This window comes from Cupressus sempervirens, chromosome 5 (genome assembly GCF_028749045.1).
Source record: "Cupressus sempervirens isolate cs-2001-9-10 chromosome 5, ASM2874904v1, whole genome shotgun sequence".
Taxonomy (NCBI): domain Eukaryota; kingdom Viridiplantae; phylum Streptophyta; class Pinopsida; order Cupressales; family Cupressaceae; genus Cupressus; species Cupressus sempervirens.
Window position 1 is genome coordinate 4,982,502 of NC_143122.1, and position 19,879 is coordinate 5,002,380.

General features: G+C 39.6%; 1 protein-coding gene across 2 annotated transcripts in view; it reads right to left on the minus strand.

Moving 5' to 3' along the window:
* Positions 1–19,879, minus strand: part of LOC149554324 (glutamate receptor 3.3-like) — a 201,561-nt gene that overhangs the window by 85,184 nt on the left and 96,498 nt on the right. For both annotated transcript variants that reach the window (XM_089828442.1, XM_089828443.1), the window contains one exon: positions 13,973–15,318. In XM_089828442.1, coding sequence (XP_089684568.1) covers positions 13,973–15,318 — 1,346 coding nt within the window. The remainder of the gene's footprint in view (positions 1–13,972; positions 15,319–19,879) is intronic.

A 19,879-nucleotide genomic window follows, 5' to 3' on the forward strand; every position in this document is an offset into this window, starting at 1 on the left:
GCCTCACATTCGGGGCTCTGTCCACAGACTCAGAAAAACTCACTCTTCACTTCCTCCTTCTCTTTCACACTTTCCAGCTTCACACCTTGAAGCCTTCACACTTTCCAACTTTCCTTCCAACGCTTCTCCTTCTCGAGCCTCTCCTTCTCGAGCTTCCACTTCTCAAGCTTCTACTCCTCGAGCTTCCACTTCTCAAGCTTCTCCTTGAGCTTCTACTCCTCGAGCTTGATTAGAAATGCTCATATGCCTTGCTTAAATAGGCACTTATCACCCAATGCATGACTTATCCACAACCTTCTAGAATTCCTCCACAACCTTCTACAACTTCCATAACCTTCTACAATATCCACACTTTCTACAATATTCATAACTTTCTAGAATTCTTCCCACACACCTCGATCCTTCTACAACTTCCATAACCTTCTACAATATCCACAACTTTCTACAATATTCATAACTTTCTAGAATTCTTCCCACACATCTCGATAAATGGAATGACAATAATTTATTTTTTATTTTTTCTATTATGCCACCTATGCACCTCGAAAATAGAAATCTCATTTTCCTTTCTTTTCTCCTTTTTTATTTTTTATTATTTCTCCTCTAATTTTCGTCACTTTCTCTCTCCTCCAAAAAATTATTTTTTTATTTTTTTTCCAATTTTCTTTTTTTCAATTTTTTTTTTTTTCAATAATTTTCCCATGCAAGATGCTCTTGCATCAGACTCCCCCGGTAGATAGAAAAGTGTGTCCCACACTTTGACGCCAAAAAGAAAGATCTACAACCATCTTCATCTTCACCAAAGGTTTCCACCTCAACAGGGACAATAAAACCACCATGCAAATCTTCCACATCTGCATTACTCTATCAAACACCAAAATCTCAACCATCCAATCAACATGCTCACTCCCAGAAACAAACTGAACATAATGCTTAATCAACAAAACTTCATTCTCATCAATAACTAGTGAATCCACACCAGCAGCAACAAACTCCATATCAGCAACCACATGTAGATCTCCATCAACACATGCCAAACTCTCAACACCAGCAACCTCATTGCTCACAACAAGATGCTCTGCAAGATACAAGTCACCACCAACATCAACTAGATCATCCACGACCAAATGCTCTGCAGTCTCCATGTCAAACTCAATCAACTGATCATGAAAACCAATCTCCATCCCAACATCAACAATGTTAGGAATATCTTCAGCAACAACCTCTAGTTGCTCTCCAAGTTCTGCATCAGGCTCCACAAACTGATTAGCAAAACCATCCTCTTCCACCTTGACATTCTTAGCTTGAACAGCCAATCTACCATCCAATCGAGAAATCATCTTAGAAAAATTCCTCTCCACTATATCATGGATTTTCGCAATCATCTTAGGGTCCAATCCTCTTGGAGCCATCTCCCAATATCTTCGTAAACCCTCTGCAACAAATCCTTCCCACACTCCTTATGACAACCAAATTGTTTGCAAGTCAGATCGCAACCTGCCACCTCGCACAAAAAATTAGGAACCACATCACAAGTCTAGGACAACAGATTTGCAATCCACCAGCTCTCCACAATCATGCCTCAACAAGTTCAATCTTCCATCTCCGCATCAATCGATCAATCTGCATGTCCTCCCAAGGTCCTAGTGCAAACTACCTCAACTTCAGCAATCTGTTTACACGCTCAAGAACCCCCACTCTAATAAACTTCACCCAACCAAGGTCCTGGTACAAACTGCCTCACACTTCGGCAATCTGCTTGTACACTCAGGAACTCCTGCTCTGATACCACTTGATGAAGATATGCTCTGATACCACTAATGAAGATACACTCTGGTAGAAACCTCCAAGATCTCAACTTGTGCTCGCAAGCCACCAAGCAACCTTCTTGTTTCTAAACCGCAGCCACTAGCTCTTCTCCAACTTTATCCAAGGTCCAAGTGTAAACTGCCTCACATTCGGCGCTCTGCCTACACACTCACAAGCCATCACAACCCTGCTGTAAACTGCCTCACATTCAGCGCTCTGTCCATAGACTCAGGAAAACTCACTCTTCACTTCCTCCTTCTCTTTCACACTTTCCAGCTTCACACCTTGAAGCCTTCACACCTTCCAACTTTCCTTCCAACGCTTCTCCTTCTCGAGCTTCTCCTTCTCGAGCCTCTCCTTCTCGAGCTTCCACTTCTCAAGCTTCTACTCCTCGAGCTTCCACTTCTCAAACTTCTCCTTGAGCTTCTACTCTTCGAGCTTGATTAGAAATGCTCATATGCCTTGCTTAAATAGGCACTTATCACCCAATGCATGACTTATCCACAACCTTCTAGAATTCCTCCACAAGTTTCTACAACTTCCATAACCTTCTACAATATCCACAACTTTCTACAATATTCATAACTTTCTAGAATTCTTCCCACAAACCTCGATAAATGGAATGACAACAATTTATTTTTTATTTTTTCTATTATGCCACCTATGCACCTCGAAAATAGAAATCCCATTTTCCTTTCTTTTCTCCTTTTTTATTTTTTATTATTTCTCCTCTAATTTTCGTCACTTTCTCTCTCCTCCAGAAATTTTTTTTTTTTTTTTCCAATTTTTTTTTTTTTTCAATAATTTTCCCATGCAAGATGCTCCTGCATCACTGTCTTCTACAAAAATCCCTCCTGACCTCCGAAGGTACCAACCCCAGGCCACTTATGTATTTTTTATTATTACTTTTCTCTGTCTTGTATGTCGTACGGTTGTACTGTCACCCTAGCGTTTCTGCTATAGAGAGCACTGTTTGAACACTATGCAGACTTGTACCAACTCAACGCACCCTTCCAAAAACAATTTGCACCCAGCTATTACAATGGAATTCTTCTTCCTCCAGTTGTGATAGTCAACTCCTTCCTTATACTGATTGTATCAGCTACTCATATGGTGGAATGAACCCCTTCACTCACATAGCCCTTCATAAATTCGCAACTCTTCTAATAGTAGAAATCGATATGTATACTGGTACCGTAGATCTGTCTTCCAGCCAATTTTATGCTTGTGCTGCCGTACTTGACAGATTGTCGTGCCTGGAGGGCTTCCCAGCATACAGATATTTTGCTCCTCTATCGTTCTCCACAGACTTTGATATAGACTGACGGTGACTTCCCCTAATAACAAAGAATGCCATACGGTACCTACAGAATGACTTTATATTTCCATACAATGCCTCCAAGCAAACTATATGTTGGTGTATGGTGTCTCTAGAATCAGTTTGTATTCCCGTACAGTGTCGTTCTTGGAGGACTCTCTAATGTCATACAATGTCGTTCCTGGAGGACTATGATGTCGTATGGGTCACTTTCTCTCCTTTCTTTTTACTAACACCGTACCTCATGCCTTTATAAGCCCATCACCATCGTACACTAGTCTCGTTGCCTCGCAATATACAATATGATACCATATGGTGTTGTTCCTTTTGGAGGGTCGTACGGATAGAGGGCCATACAGCTAGTGCTTGTTCTTTTTAAATTTTCCTTCATGCCTCCGTACGGTGACTCTTTTCTTTTTTCTTTTTTTTCTTTTTTTTTTTTCCTCCAACAAGCTATTTTTCCCTCCCAGTTTTGTCATTCTCTGACAAGGGGGTCATTCTAGCATGACACATTTTTAATTTTGAACCGTTGACTGCTTCTGGTATTTCTTGTCCGTCTAATGTCCAAAACTTTATTGCTTCGTTGTTGCCTACTTCCCGTATCTAGTATGGCCCGACCCATTTGACCTTAAACTTGCCTGGTTTGATTTCGTTCCGTCCGTCGTACTTCAACACCCACTATCCCGGTTGGAACTTGTTTAGTTTTAGGAGTTTATCATGCCATGCTTTGTGCCTATTATGTGTCACCTCCGTGGCCTATTGTGCCAAGAGCCGCTTCTCCTCAAGCTTGTTCAGATTATGCAACCTTTCCCTCAAGCTTTCCATGTCACCTAACTTATTTTCCAGCACAATCCTCAGGCTCGGTATCATGACTTCTGCTGGTACCACTGCCTCCTGTCCAAACATCAACTGGAACGATGTGTCTCGTTGTTACCTTGTACGTCGTGCGGTATGCCCAAAGGGCAGAGGGCAGTTTTTCCTCTCAGTCTTCACCTTCAACCGCATATGACTTGTAGATGATTGCTACCAAGATCTTGTTCGTAGCTTCAGCCTATCTGTTTGCTCTTGGATAGTACGGGCTCGATAATGAATGATAAATCTTAAATTCAATAGTGAGCAATCGGATAACATGGTTAACGAAGTGTCCTCCCCTATCACTTGTTAACTGTAGTGAAATTTCGTACCTAGTAATTATTTGCTCATAGATAAATCTCGTTGTCCTTTCTGTGGAGTTATCTGGTAGTGCGCATGCCTCCACCCACTTGGTCAGATACTCTATCGCTACTACAATGTATCGGCACCTTCTAGTTTTACTCATCTTCAGAGGTCCGATGAAGTCCAATCCCCATCTTTCAAAGAGTTCTTGCGCGTGCAAGGGGTTAAGCGGCATGAAGTCTCTTTTTAGCAGCTTTCCGGCCCTTTGACAAGTGTCACACCCGACGACCCATTCACGAGCATCATTGTGCACTGTTGACCACCACAATCCTGCCGGCAATATTTTTCGCACCGTGGTATCAGGTCCCATGTTCTCTCCTGCTGGAGCCTCCTGTGCTTCCTTCAAAACTCTTGGTATTTCCTCCTCTAACACACACCATCATAGGATGTGATCAGGTCCCATCTTATACAACAATCCATTGATCAATTGAAATGTACGGCTCCTCAACACCAATTTCCTTCTCTCATTTGGAGGCATTTCACTCGGAAACTGTCCCATCGAAAGATACTCTCCAATGCTTGTGTACCATTTTGGCAATATTGTAATCTGAAATAACTGTGCATCAGAAAAATCGTTGTTCACTTCGTCCGCCAATTCTCCTGTTTTGAGATGTGACAGATGGTCTACACTGACATGCTTCTTCCCAAGCCGTACAATGATCTTGAAAGTAAACTATTGCAGCAAAAGTAACCACTGGCTGATTCTTCCTTGGATGATAGGTTTATTTACCAAGTACAACAGAGCTTGATGGTCAACATAGAACACAAACGGTGTTGCCAGCAAGTAGTGTCGAAACTTCTGTACTGCGTAAACCATGCCCAATGCTTCCCATTCTATTGTACTGTAATTTTGTTCTGCTTTTGACAAAAGTCGGCTAGCAAAATATATCGATTGATCTAACCCATGGCTACCCATTTGCGCCAAAGTTGCTCCAATTGCATAGTTGGATGCATCCACATGAACATGAAATTCCTTGTTCCAATCTGGGTATGCCAAAATGGGTGCTGTGGCCAACCGTATCTTCAATCCTTTGAATGACTCATCCTATTCTTTGTCCCATTTGAACAATTCCCCTTTGCATGTTAACCTGTCCAGTGGGTATGATACTTTGGCAAAGTTTTTGATGAACCTTCTGTAATAGCCTATGTCCCAGGAAAGACTTTACCTCCGTTACATTTGTGGATGGCTGCATTTCCATTATGACTCTAACTTTGTCCGGATCTATTTTCACTCCCTCCTTACAGACTATATGTCCGAGCAATCTTCCCTGTAAAACCATAAATCTGCATTTCTTTGGATTTAAGGCTAGTCACACCCTTCAACATCTTTCCATGCATTCGCCCAACGCCACCAAATGTTTGTCCTTAGTGTTGAATAAAGACCAATCATCCAGGTACGCCTTGAAGTTTTCGATAGACATTTTGTCAAATATGTGCAGTATGATCTGCTGGAACGTCGTCGACGCATTGCACAAGCCGAATGGCATCCGATTGTATGTGTACACCCCGTCTTCTACCACAAATATCATTTTCAGCTTGTCCTCTTCTGCTATGCAAATTTGATTATATCCCGAAAATCCATCCATAAAGGAATAAATCTCATGTCCCACCACCTCCAATATGCTATCTGTGAACGGTATTGGGAAGGGGTCCTTGATTGTTACCGCATTGAGGCATCTAAAATTGACACATATCCAAACTTGGGTGGTATCCTTCTTCAATGAGATTACTATGGGCAACACCCATTCACTTGTTTGAACTTTGAAAATAATATCAGTCTCCAACATCCTGTTGATTTCTTCTGTAACCTATGCCGCATAGTTCTTGTTCATCCTGTAAGGTCGCTTCTGTACAAGGACTGCACCTTCGACCAACGAAATGCAGTGCACACACAACTCCAACAGTACTCCTTTCAGATCCTTGTATGTCCAAGCAAGTACATCGTTGTATTACAAAAATATTTTAAATGTCGCTGCCTTAAGTACTGAATTCCAGTTATCCCCCACCAGTATGTTTTTTGGTTCGGCCTCATCTCCCAAATTCATGGTTTGCACTATGGCTTTGTTATATTTGATCGGCTTCCCTTTACCGAATATATGTGCGGGTGTTTCATCTAGCAGTGCGTCCCCTTCTTTTATTTCTGTGAACTCTTTTGGATATCCATCTCCGCTGTTCCCTTCCTCTATCATGAGTATGTTGCAACTCCGGAATAGCTTGTAATCCTCCATTTGCCAATGAAATAATCCATTCACCGAATCCAAATCATCGTCCGCTGATCCACCTTCCAACCGTAGGACTCCCTCTAGATCCGGTTCCATTCGCTGCTTTCCTTCATCCTCTTCTTCGGAATTAGATGAGAGCGCTTCCTCACCCACCATTTGGGTCTAGATCAGTAATGAATTTTTGCCCTTTACTTTCTAGTGATAATGTATTTTTCTTCCAGTCATGCTTGACCTTTGCTTGTACGAGCCATCCACGGCCCAAAATGGCATCATATCCTCTCTGTTTCAACGAGATGATGACGAAGTCGAGTAGGAATGGTTGTGTTCCAATCGTTACTGGTTGTGCCATCAAGATGCTAAAAGGTTTAATGTCATGTTGGTTCACCATCAATAACTAGAATTTAGGCGGCCACAACGTTGGCTGTCCCAACCTCTTCCAGGTATCCTCCGGTAACACATTCACACCGGACCCTCTGTCCACAATTGTGTCTATCAAAACAATTCCTAGAATTCCCATCTCGACGACCGCCGGATGTCGTCCGAATGTGAGGGCTAACAACATTGGGTCCTCTGCACGTGCTCCACTTTCCTTCTCCCTTCCTTGTTCTCCTAATAATTTAGTAGTTGGAGCAATGTTTATGAGTGTCAATCGGAGTTGAGGCATTGTGAGCAGCAAATTGTTTATTTTGACTTGAACTTTAGTTTGTAATATCTGTCGTACGATGTTCTGTTCCACGTAGTTTCTTGTTGAGGTACCAATAGTGTCCTTCAAGTGCTTTCTCCGTTTGCATCGCCTTCTCAATTTCCTCTCGTGTTTCCTCCAATCTCTTATTTTCCTCCATCGAGTCGAGGTATAGTTTTGCTTGCTTCCGCGTGATTGCCAAAACTTCCTCTTCGTTTGTCCTGATGGTGATCAAATTCACTCATGATTTCAAGCACTTGGCATCTTCATGATCTCCAGGACCACACCATCTGCATAACAACTTTGGTGCATTTGCCGTTGTACAGTCTTGGGCAAAATGGCCCCACAAATTGCATGCTTGGCATTGAACAATCGGGCAACCATTTGCATCGTACTAAATTCGGTTGCGGCTCCCATTATTATTGTTGGCATTGTTGTTGTTTTTCCCTCGTCTATTATTTCTATACCCTCCCGACGTGGCACCCTCATTACTCGTGTTTCCGCTCTCTCCTGATGTGGAAGCCTCCTAGGTCAAGAGCATTTGTTGAGGTCCTCTTGTTTTCATATTGAAGGAGCATTCTTTTGTGGAATGTCCCATGATCTGGCAAATCTCACAGAACTGGTTCTTTGGACAAGATCCCTTCGTGTGACCTTCTATCTTACATTCTATGCACCATAGGTCGTTTCCCTTCGTCTCTTTCTGCATGTTCTTAAATTCCTTCATCATTCAAATCATATCCTTCAGGAGAGCTCGGACCTTCTTGTTGCCCTTTTTGTCATTGCTGCTCTCTTCTTCCGAAGACACGTCGTCATCGGAATCGGATGAGCTACTCTTCTTTTTTGTTTTCTACTCACTTTCTAAGTTCATCGCCCGATTGTATGCTTCAATGTATGACGATGGCAGCACAATCTTCATTTTCTTCCGTAACTTCGAGCTTCAAGTGTAGTCCTTCAATGAACCATCTCTTTTGCAATCCCATCTATAGGCTTATTTTCCATCTTGTTTATTAAATCTTTTAATTTTCTGGCATATACTCGAATTGTTTCATTGTTTCCTTGCTTTGTATTGTATATCTCTGCTACAATCTCATTGTTGTCACGCAGCAATTAAAATTCGATGATAAATTCCTTTTTAACTTCTGCCCAATTGGTTAATTTTTGGAGATCCGTATCGGCAAACCAATCAATTGCTACACCCCTAAAGGTTGTTGGAAATTGTCGCACCCATTCATTTGTGTCAGTTAAGCCATTCGCTGTCTAAATTGTTTCACATGTCTTACAGTGTCTGATTGGATCAGTCGTTCCATCACCATCAAACTTTGGTAATTTCTCTTTTGGTCCTACCATTATTACTAGATTTTGTGTACGGGTGTTGTTCAGTACTACTCCACCTGCACTGTTCTACACTCCAACACCGACATTCTGCACTCCGGCACCGACGCTTTGTATTCCAACACCAACGCTCTGCACTCCGACACCGACGCTTTGTATTCTGACACCAACACTCTACACTTCGACACTGACATTATGTCGGGCAGTTGCCATATTCCCAACAACTGCGTTGTTTGGTGAAGGGTCTCCGTTAAGCGAAATTGTCTGTTGTGAAAGTGTATCGCAGACAAAGACTTCACTCCACACTCATGCTCCCTGGGCACTCCGAGCCATGCGAGTTAATTTCCTTCCGTTTGGATTCTCTTCGTTGGCGAATACAAGTTCAAAAATTCCTCCCTTGCTTCCCATATGGGGTAAATGAATTAATGCATATAGACAATGAAACAAGAACATGTAACAGCAGTACTCCTTTTATTATTCGCATATGCCAAAGACATTACATTATGCTTATAATGATGATTACAATGATCCCGAAGGGTGTATATATACTTTTTGAAGAACCTTCCCGAAGGCCTGTCAACTACATAACAAGAATCTTCCCAAAGGTGATGTCGGCTACACAGTATTTACCAACGACATACATCCTATCGACTACACAATATTTACCGACAACAGAGATCTTTGCTTTATCCATTTCGGAGAACTAATCCACCGCCACTCCCCGTAGGCTGGCGGGAAATTGATTCAACCATTCATCCACATCTATGACCGAATTGGCCATCAATATCGTTACGCACATCTGGTAATGGCGCACGGTATCCTCCTTCCCGTTGCCTGTGAACTTCAGGAGTTTTTGCTTTTTAGACATTGTGTTTCTTGCTTGTTGATTACCACTACCACTCGATCGTGTCGCCAAACTGTTCGAAGTTGGCCCCGACAAGTTACTTTGACCACCATGCGGTGCTGTTCCGACACTTCCTCTTGCCCTAGTGTCTTCTGTTGGCCTCGCCTCCTCTCCTTCTTCTTCACAAGCTTCCTCTTGTAGTGGTGTACGAGATGAATGTAAGAATTGCTCATTTGTCTCCTCAAGCACTACTAATCTATGTCGTGTTTCCTCCAACAACTCCTCATTGCTGTGACCCCACCACTTCGATGAATTGTGGCACCCTTTGTTGGTTTCTGTGAACCCCGCTATGACCACCACACTAGGTGATTCCTCTGGCTGCCCCTTAGTTCATTCCCCGACGACTTGTCTTATTCTCTGCCGATGTTCGGCTTCGCCACGCACAATTTGTAACTCCTCAATTTCTTCCCTCAAATTTCTGTTCTTATTCAAAAGATTGGGCATCTCACACAAACCATCATAAAACGAAACAAAATAGGACTCTTATTTATTTATTCTATATACATTATATGTTGACTTATGCGACGACAGTTACAGACTTCTGAGTGCCCTAGACCCCACGGCGCAATGGCTCATGGTTCAATTTTCTACCGTCGTGTGGCTCTCTCCTCATAGAACTTTTTGAGGATTTCCTGACGATGCTCCTCATGTTCTCCTTCCTCCCGGCATCACTTCTGTGCCACGTAGGCTTGTGCAATCAAACGGGGAAGTTTGTCTCTAAATTTGGTCGCGGTAGGGCTCACATGCATATTATCCCACACATTATCTGTGGTAACCCCATTCTCCGTGGCTTCCCATCGCACAAATGTTTCCAGCCCTACACGATACAAGATTTGAAAGTTCTCTGCTACCTCATGCTCTCCTTCAAAAATTTCAATTTTGCCGTCATCATTTGTCTTTCGGTTGTCTTGCACTGTTCTTCCCATTTATCTTCGTGCTTCCATGCTACTCCAAGTTCGGACTAGCAACAACGCCAAATGTTCATCCAGTGGCAACCAGGAACGAAAACAGAAACTTAATGCAAATCACTATTCATTATCAAAATGTTTCCATACACAGCAATGATATTCCATACAATAACAATGACTCTGATAATGATGTCAAATACAAGAGTGTTCGCAAGATTTATAATGTATGAAACGGTGCAATGAAATGACACAACCATCACCACACCGGTAACTATCTAACTACCCTGTTTCCAGACAAGAAGGTCCCAAAAACCATGTGGGGTCCTAGGAAGAGGCCATGTATTGTTTGTAGTTTTAGTGTGCACTTTAGGTGGCCATAGCATTTCTATTGCTGGTCATATAGCCCAAGGAGTAGTGTAATCCAACTAGCGAAGGTGGTGGTTAGGGAATGAGGAGGTTTTTGTTGATGTACGGAGATATTTTGGGCCTGCACTATCATTCCTATCATGTTCATGACTATTGAAGGTGTTCTTGGAGAGTGGTATCCATTTCTACATAGATAATTTGCTCTTTTTGAAGTGCCAAAACATACTCCTCATTGCTGCATTTATGGGTATGTTTGAAATACATTAATGTCATTTAATCAACTATGATATTCATACTTTTGAGAAATATTGTCTTCAGTTCTGAATTGAATCTGGACTATTTCAGCCATGTGATTTGTTGAATATTGTCTATTTTCTAAGTTATTTAATTTCTGCAAGCATTTCTATTATATGCACTACTCTTTATTATACAAAGCAATTGCAAACACAAACAATACACAAAAAAAAAAGGCAGAACAGGGCTGCATATTACATAGTTGTTTATAGTACATATTGTTTATACTCTGGAGGTTTCTAAAAAGGATGTTGCCTTTTTACGATTTTCAAATACACATATGTTGTTGAGAAGCTGGTTGTAAATCAGATAATATCACATTCAATTATGTGAAAATCAAGGCCTTATATTAAATACAAAGACCTATGATGGTTAGTGCTTCCCAAAGGCTTGCAGATCAAATCAAGACTCAAGAATGCTTGTATCTGAGATTCTTTATGTGCTCTGTGTACAAAGATATGGATTAGTTTGACATGTTATCTGGAAACGTATATCTGGTAGGATTTGGGTATAAAAGTGTGATGAGTTCATCATTTTTATTGCATCTCTCACTTGGCAAGGTAATATTTTCAAGGATACTTGATTGAACAGAGGTAATTTCAAATAGATATAACATGTAATTCAGTTTTCTTCAGATGTAAATAGTGCTTATTTTCAGAAAGCTGGTTTTTTTTTTTTATTGTGTGGGGCAGAGGCACACATGTTATCTTTATTAGCATTTATAGGATGAGATTTTCCATACAGCCCTGCTGCCTACCATGCGTAAACTTCCCTATTTTTCCATGTAACATATGTTGCATTTCTGCAAAAAAAACATGTGACCAAAGCTTAATGATAATAAAGATGTCGTGTCCCCTTTATCAGACCTATTCTATTTTTCTATTAGCTCTTTTGGTCCTCTTAGAGCTAGTTAACCACACAAGGGGGTGCACTAGTGCACTGCCTTGCCTTAGACAGGACCTATTGTCACATTTTAATTTGAGCACCGACTTTTGTGACTACCAACAAGAGTTCTTTAGAAACTAGCATAGCATATTTAAATAAGCAGTTTGGATATTCATTATCATCAATCAGAGGAAATCATTCTGGTTTCTACAATTCTGATTGAGGAATTAGCATTGAAGAGTAGTTTAGAGGGGAGAGATCCGCTCTAAGATATTGGTTTCTCCGATAAGGTGAAGTCGCTTTGTGACCTTATTGGACTGATCAGGATACTCTGCAGCGCTACATTGGAGATCAATATCATTGTGAGCTTCAACATCATATCACTACGATTACATAAAACAACCCTTGGCTTCATACCAACAAATTACAAAGCATTTATACAGCGACACTCATAGCAAAGGCCATATGGTGAGAGATATCATACAGCAACACTTTCAGTGGAGATAATATGGCAACATCATCTTGATCAATACATCATTATCGCTGTGACTCCTTACCTCACACAATGATATCTTGATCAAGCCCCATATCAGCAAATAGAAAAGCAATCCCAGACCATATATTGAGTGGTGACTTTCACATGGTCGTTGCATTGATCCTCACCAACATCATCATATTCTCAGACATCTTCCAAGCATACTCTTGGATACTTGGAGATTCGGCGATATTGATAGTGGCGACTTTCACATTGTCATTGCATTGATCCTCAGCAGCATCATCATATTTGCAGACATTGTTCCGAGCATATTCTGGGATAATTGGAGGTACGGAGATATCAATGTCGGCAGCAATCAAACTGTGATCATTGAGTATGATCCGAAATGTTGATGGTAATAAACTCACAAACAATCATACCCAAAAGCATGAATATAATATCATGGATTGTGGAAATCTATTATCGATAATCGGTGATTAATCATGATATCATCCATGCTTGTGACAGAATCTGCATCCCATGCACGATATCAGATATCATCGATATTGCTACACTGTGGGAAGGTTAGATCCTAGTTTGTACTCCACATTGTGACCTACGAGTATACATTGTCATTGATATATCAGATTGCAGCAATCCTATTAGGCATATACACTCTTAAACATCAGAGTGCACACAAGATTGCATACAAGCAGCCATTCGCTAGGTGGACATTATCATATCAGATTGCATTACATATCACTGTTGCACCAACATACATAAAGGTCCAGTGATATTACATCGACATCAGGAAGACTGCTGCTTCCACATTTGTTTGCATTAGTCTGATACGTCAGATTTATACATTAAGTGCGCAGTCATATATCTATACAGATTGCCATCACAGCCTTCCATCGTAAACTCAAAACATATCACAGCATCCGCCACTCACAACACACATGTTTATCGTGAGAAGGCCAACAGTTGACATCGTCTAATATTCTGATTGTAAGGACAATTCTGATTTTAACAGCATAAGATCAATCATCTGATCTCTGATTTCTGCCTGCAATTTTTGTGTTATTCCTGTGCTTTTGCATTGTTCTATACTTGGGACATTTCAAATGGATAAATTCAATTAGTATCTCCTAGTCTGCAAAACTATTCTTCAAAGTATTAGAAACTAAACCATTATAAGCACATAACATTATTTATTGTAGAAAATATTCACTATTACATTGACCAAAAGAATGTAGCATAGACTGGCAACTTCTGCCACCATTCTGCAGTAAGTGAAGTCTTTTAGGAACACTCTATTTTAAAGAAATTGATGGCATTTGATGACAAACAGTTAAACATAAGCATTTCTATCAGTTTACACACACTGATCTTTTTGTTGGAAGATGGCCTCCATGGTAGTAAAATGCATAAACTCTGTGTTTTATGGTCCTTTGTTCAATTCTGAAGTTCAGACTCTTGTAAAATAAATTTCAAAACTATTATAGTGGGAAAAATTTCTACCATCACTAAAAATCTAGTTAAATAAATGATCAAATGCAGACCTTATCAGCAACTTTTTGAATGAGGTCATCATAAATGGGAGTTGTCTGTCCAGTTCCAAAAGCTGTAAATGTATAGGAACCACTGTAATTAAGATGAGCAAGAGCAGTTGTAAACACATCTATACAGAAACCCGTAGCTATTGTTTTATTATACTTGTCCACATGCACCTCCACAAATGTCTTGAACCCAGCTTTGTTCGGAACAATGATGCGAAGAGGCCTTTCAAGCATTGAAGGCATCTGACTATGAGAAACTCTACTGCTACCTCTAGGCCAAGTTACAAGACTTCCCTCCTTGACTCTTTTTGTAGGATTAAATGTACTCTCGGCAATAGTAATTGGAGGGTGAATGGTCAAGTATCCTACATTTGATGTCCAGTAACCCACAGCTTTACAACCTGTCTCAATTTTGTTTATAATCTCAAAAACAGAATGCAAGCGATCACCTTTAGCATCAAATCCAATCAGGCCTGTTGTACCTAAAAATCTGGTTTTTTGAATTTGATCAAGCAATGCAGATACATCAGTTGATTCTCTTAATTTTTCTGGATTAATAACTCCACTGGGAGTATCTAGACAACCAGATAAATCAAATTTCTTCTGACTCAATAAGCTATGTACTGCTTTTGCAATCACCCAAAGCGCATCATATGCATACGATGCCACAGCTCTTAGATTCTGATCTTCACAACAGCTACTTCCCAGTCGTTTTCTCAAGATATAGTAGAGATATTTGAACTTCAAAGATGGAGGAATATATACTTGAGTATATATAATACCTTCTAGTGCTGTTAATGAAGCAACAGCAACAGGTAGTGTGTCTAATATGCCTGCAATACCATCCGTAACAATCCAAATATAGCCACTATTGAGCATTTTCAACTGAATAGCAACAGATAGTAAAGTATGGCCCAAATCAGGTTGCATGTGCACTAAAATTACTCTTGTTTTGATTTTATGAAGATCTAACAGTACCTTCCGAATCCCAAGCTTCCCTATATTAGGATCTAGTGCAACTTTATACACAATTCTAGAGCCAATCTTTTCAAGGGAGTTTCTTAATGCATAGATAGCATTCCTTCCAAAATCATCATCTGTGAATAAAGTCACAACATCCTTCCATTCGTAATAGTCAATGATGCTCGCAATCGCAGCCATCTGCATTGCATCACTAGGAACAACCCGAATAAAATAGGGATACTGTAACTGAGATAATGCTGGATCTGTAGCTGTAAATGAAACCAAAGGAATCTGGTTTTCTTCTGCCAGAGCAGCCACAAAATATGAGTCATCTGATGTTTGTGGGCCTAATATTGCAATCACTCCATCATCCATCAATTGCATCACTGCAAAGAATAACATGCCAAAACATTAGTTTTTATTTATCCTTAACAACATTTAAAGAGATCAGATTTCCACAATCCATTGCATAATATATTTGTTTCTGGATTTGATTGTGTAGAGATTTTTACCATCAACATTTTGAATCACACTACGTGATCCATCATCAAGATGAAAAGAGAGCAAGAGACGTAAAACAAAATGATGGATCACGTAGTGTGATTCGAAACATTGATGGTTAAAATCTCTACACAATCAAATCCAGAAACAAATGTATTATCTTAACAACATTGTTTTACATTTCTCAACATTCTCCACTTCCAATTATGTTCAATATGAGCATCTATGGCCCAGGATTTTCATGCAGTCAATTATACAATAGGCTCATGATAGATGATAAAGAAATCTTAAAGGATAAAACAGAACTCATTTTTCCAGTGCAAAATATGCATTGCAGATCCAGAAGCTATAAATGGGGATATATTTACCATAACGGTGACCTGTAATGATCCTTACTATAAAGGCCACTGAAACCCTCAAACTGGACTTAGGAATTTTGTCAAACAGTTGGCATGTAACCGAATAAGGCTGCAATATTACTAATTGTTGTACAACGAAACCTCAATATATGATGCCAATAATGTATGAACAACAATTCCAGATTATAACACTACCAATCTAAGAGATAGATGACAATATGAAACTCAAATATGAAGTCCAATGCAATTCTGATTTTATGACAGCAAATAGAACTGATTACAATGAGAGACTGTCACAACTATGCACTTCTAATACATCAAGCTCTTGACAATGCAATGTTATGACATGAACAATAACCCAGTTCAGATTTGGAATGCAAATGACGAAACTTTTACAAAATTATTAATGACTGGAAATAACTATTTATGCAATGACAGTGCTGACTGTTCTAATCCTTAACATGCAATATTTTGGCAATCAATACTTTGTGCACCTGGAATAGCTCCAATTTTGCCGGATATGAATGCTGGATTAATGCCACACGAAGACCTCACAATCTGCCCCAAACCGACTCACAAAATTGCCGCTGTTGCCCAACTAACAGGGCCGTACAGGTACGGCCTGGTACGGCTGCTAGATAAAAATATTGCAGCGTTTTTTGTCACTCCAAAAGCAATAAATTTGGGCGCCTAGGGTTGCTGAATAACCCCCTAAAATATGAAATTCATCCGTCAAGCCAATTAGGAGTTATGAGCAAAAACGTGAGTCCAAACCCTGGACTGGCAGTCTGAAAATAATGCACAACTGTGTCTTCAAACCCTGTTAATCAATCCACAAATGCTAGGGCACAACTGAAACCCTTATTCCAACCAAAGTAAACCCTTATAACTGAATCTCAATGAAGTCCAAATGAGATGGCTGCATTACCAACTCCTCAAATGCAACAATTCAGGTGATATTTCACACCCTCAATGTCGCCAATCCAAGGGAATGATTCGTTCCCAAAGATCAAATAATAATTTGCAGACCCAAGAGACTACAAATTTGCTCCACTATGGAAGAAGTAGAAGAAATCTCAAATCCAAGCATGTCCAAATGAGAGGCCCAGCCCTCTATTTATTCACTTTTCTAAGAAGTTGCTAGAACTTCTACAAACATCCTTTATAAAATCTCATTATAATGCACTTTTTATAATAAAGTAATTTTATAAAATAAAAAGTGCAACTCAACTTAAAATTATAACATGTAGGCCCCAATAACACATAATAATAAAATATAACCTCTTAACACTTCTTCAAGAGCAAGATATGACCATCTGATCCGCAGAATTGACTCTCTCTCCACACCATTTGCCTACGAGAGTCTGGAATGGGAAAATCCATGATCAATGCCATGTCGAACTAAAGAGGGGACATTACATGACCAGTATGCCTCTAGTAGTCTTGCAAAGCTAAAACACCTATTTAATAAATTGGAGTTTGAACAGCACAAGCTATGGATATCCATTGTGACATTTTCACACCATCGGCCTATTGCAAATGGGGACGCCCCTTTAATCATTTTTTAGTTGTAAGGGTTTTGGCAGTACAGTGTCAGTTCTAAGTTCCAAAAGCTCAAGTTTCATCAAGGGTTATAAACAGGCTTCAGAGTCTTTAAGTCGCAAGCATAGACAAGTCATAAGGTTTTGGAGTCACTAAGGTTGAAGTAAAAGAGTTGTTAAATTCTATGAGTGAATTCATCAATGCTAGAGTATTTTGATGGGCTAATTTGTCCTCAAGTACATTAATTTCCCATCTTGCCTTTGAGATTTTGACAAATACAATGAAATCTTGCAAGTTCAGTGAAAATCTCTATGGAGGTCGATTTTGCACTAGGCAAACAATTAGCCAAAATTGGGAAATTAAATGAAAAGGAGAGTCCTTGTGGACATGGATTTCCACTTGGCCCTACAAACATGGATTTTCCACTTGTCCTTATGAACATGGATTTTTCACTCATCCCTATGAGCATGAAATTCCCACTTGTCCCTATGGGGATCGAATTTTCCCTTAATGATCAAATGAGCAAGAAGTGAGGAGTCCGTATGAGGGTCAACCCTCTCTTATACGGATGTAAAGATTAAATTTCATTGGGACTGAATCAGTCCTTGTCCCTATCAATTTTCCACCAAGAGAATGTGCAAAGATTGAACAAGTTTAATCAAACTCCATTTGTCTCTATGACCTGTGATTTTCCACTTGGGCACAGTTAATTTTTGAGGTGTCAAGACAAAGTCATATCGTAGACCAAACTTACCCCTATGCAAGTTGATTCTCCACCAAGGCATGAAATGGAGGGAATCAAAGTAAGGTGAAAATGGAAGAGTTCCCATGCCAATAGATTCTCCACTATGGCATTAGGTAAAGGTAATCAAAGAAAATAAATTCAATTAGGTCCCTGTTCTGATCAAATTTCCAATAAAAGAAAATATTACAATCACACATTCATTGTGGAGTGTGTTGGTTAAATATTTTGTAACTCACTAAAACTACATTTTACAAAATTGTGATTTTAGGCAATGGTGTAGTGAGATAAATCTCTCCTCTCAGCAATAGGGGAGGCTCCCTTCTTACCGTAGATGGCTCAATAGGGTCTCAACTAAAATTACAAAAGGGGTGGTTCTCTCAATCTTTTCCTCTTTTTCAAGAAAGATACACAAGTAACAACTTACAACTCTACAAAAATCTCCTATTGCTACAACAATACTAGTGGCTCAGTGGTTGACTTAAGAACAACTCCTAAGACAGTAGTTTTCTAATGATAACTTGGGTGAATTAACAACCAAAATCCAAAGCCTTTGGTGATTAATTTGAGTAATGATTTAGCAACCGGAATGCAAACAAATAAACTAGATAAAAAAGGACAATATGGCTTAAAATCTATTATTGAATTTCTTATAAACTAACAAACTATACCTGCTTTTAACTTTAAGATTTGCTCTCTGCTCAAGAATTTAGCTAAATAAAGATTCGTATAACAAGCTATAAGCTGAAACAAGGATGAACCAATTAATGCAACGTAAGAATACACTAATTAACTCCAAGAATAACAACACCATGTCTGATAACTCTTGTTTCCTTTTATTCAACACACAAAGTTTGCACCAAGAAACACAAAGTTTTCAAGACACAAGAAATTCCACCAGTCTTTCTCACACAAAGTCAAAGATAATTATTTACAATGAGCTCTCCAAGGATTCGTATAACAAGCTATAAGCAAGAACAAGGATGAATCAATAATGCAACGTAAGAATACACTAATTAACTCCAAGAATCACAACACCAACTTTGATAACTCTTGTTTCCTTTTATTCAACGCACAAAGTTTGCACCAAGAAACACAAAGTTTTCAAGACACAAGAAATTCCACTAGTCTTTCTCACACAAAGTCAAAGATAATTATTTACAATGAGCTCATCACCGCCTTTTTCTCCCCCTTGTCTCAGTCACGGGGCATGAAAAGGCCTTCTAGCATTACTCCTTCCAAATCAGTCAGACATTGCACCAATCTTTCCAGACAGTGGCACTCCTCCAACAAATCTCGACAACAATCCATCACATTGTATCGTCCACAGTTATATCCTTCTGTGACTGATTACTTTGTACCCAAGAAGGATTCTTAGTCCTTACCTGGTGTTTGGTCTTGTTTCTTGTTTTGTTGTTTCTTTTTTGTCACCATTTGGTGATCCTACTACTGCCAACTCTTCTGTTTGTATGCTCAATCCCACAAACCTATTTGGTTTTTTGTTGGACATTAATATTATTATCTTCTCTTATCTCCTTTATATAGGAGAATAGGAGAGGGAAAGGTAGAGGGAAAAGGGGAAATCTTCAACAACCTTGACTTATTCACTAACAAACTTCTAACTAACTAATTTGACTTATTCAAAGTTGCAAGCCTAATACAATTGCAACTCAATTACATGTTACAACTTTGCACTCAATATTATCACATGCAATTAAATCTTGTTTTTCCATTACATGTAATATGTCAATTACAAATACATGATACATGATGAAAATAATCCAAGTGCCTAACAAGGCACGA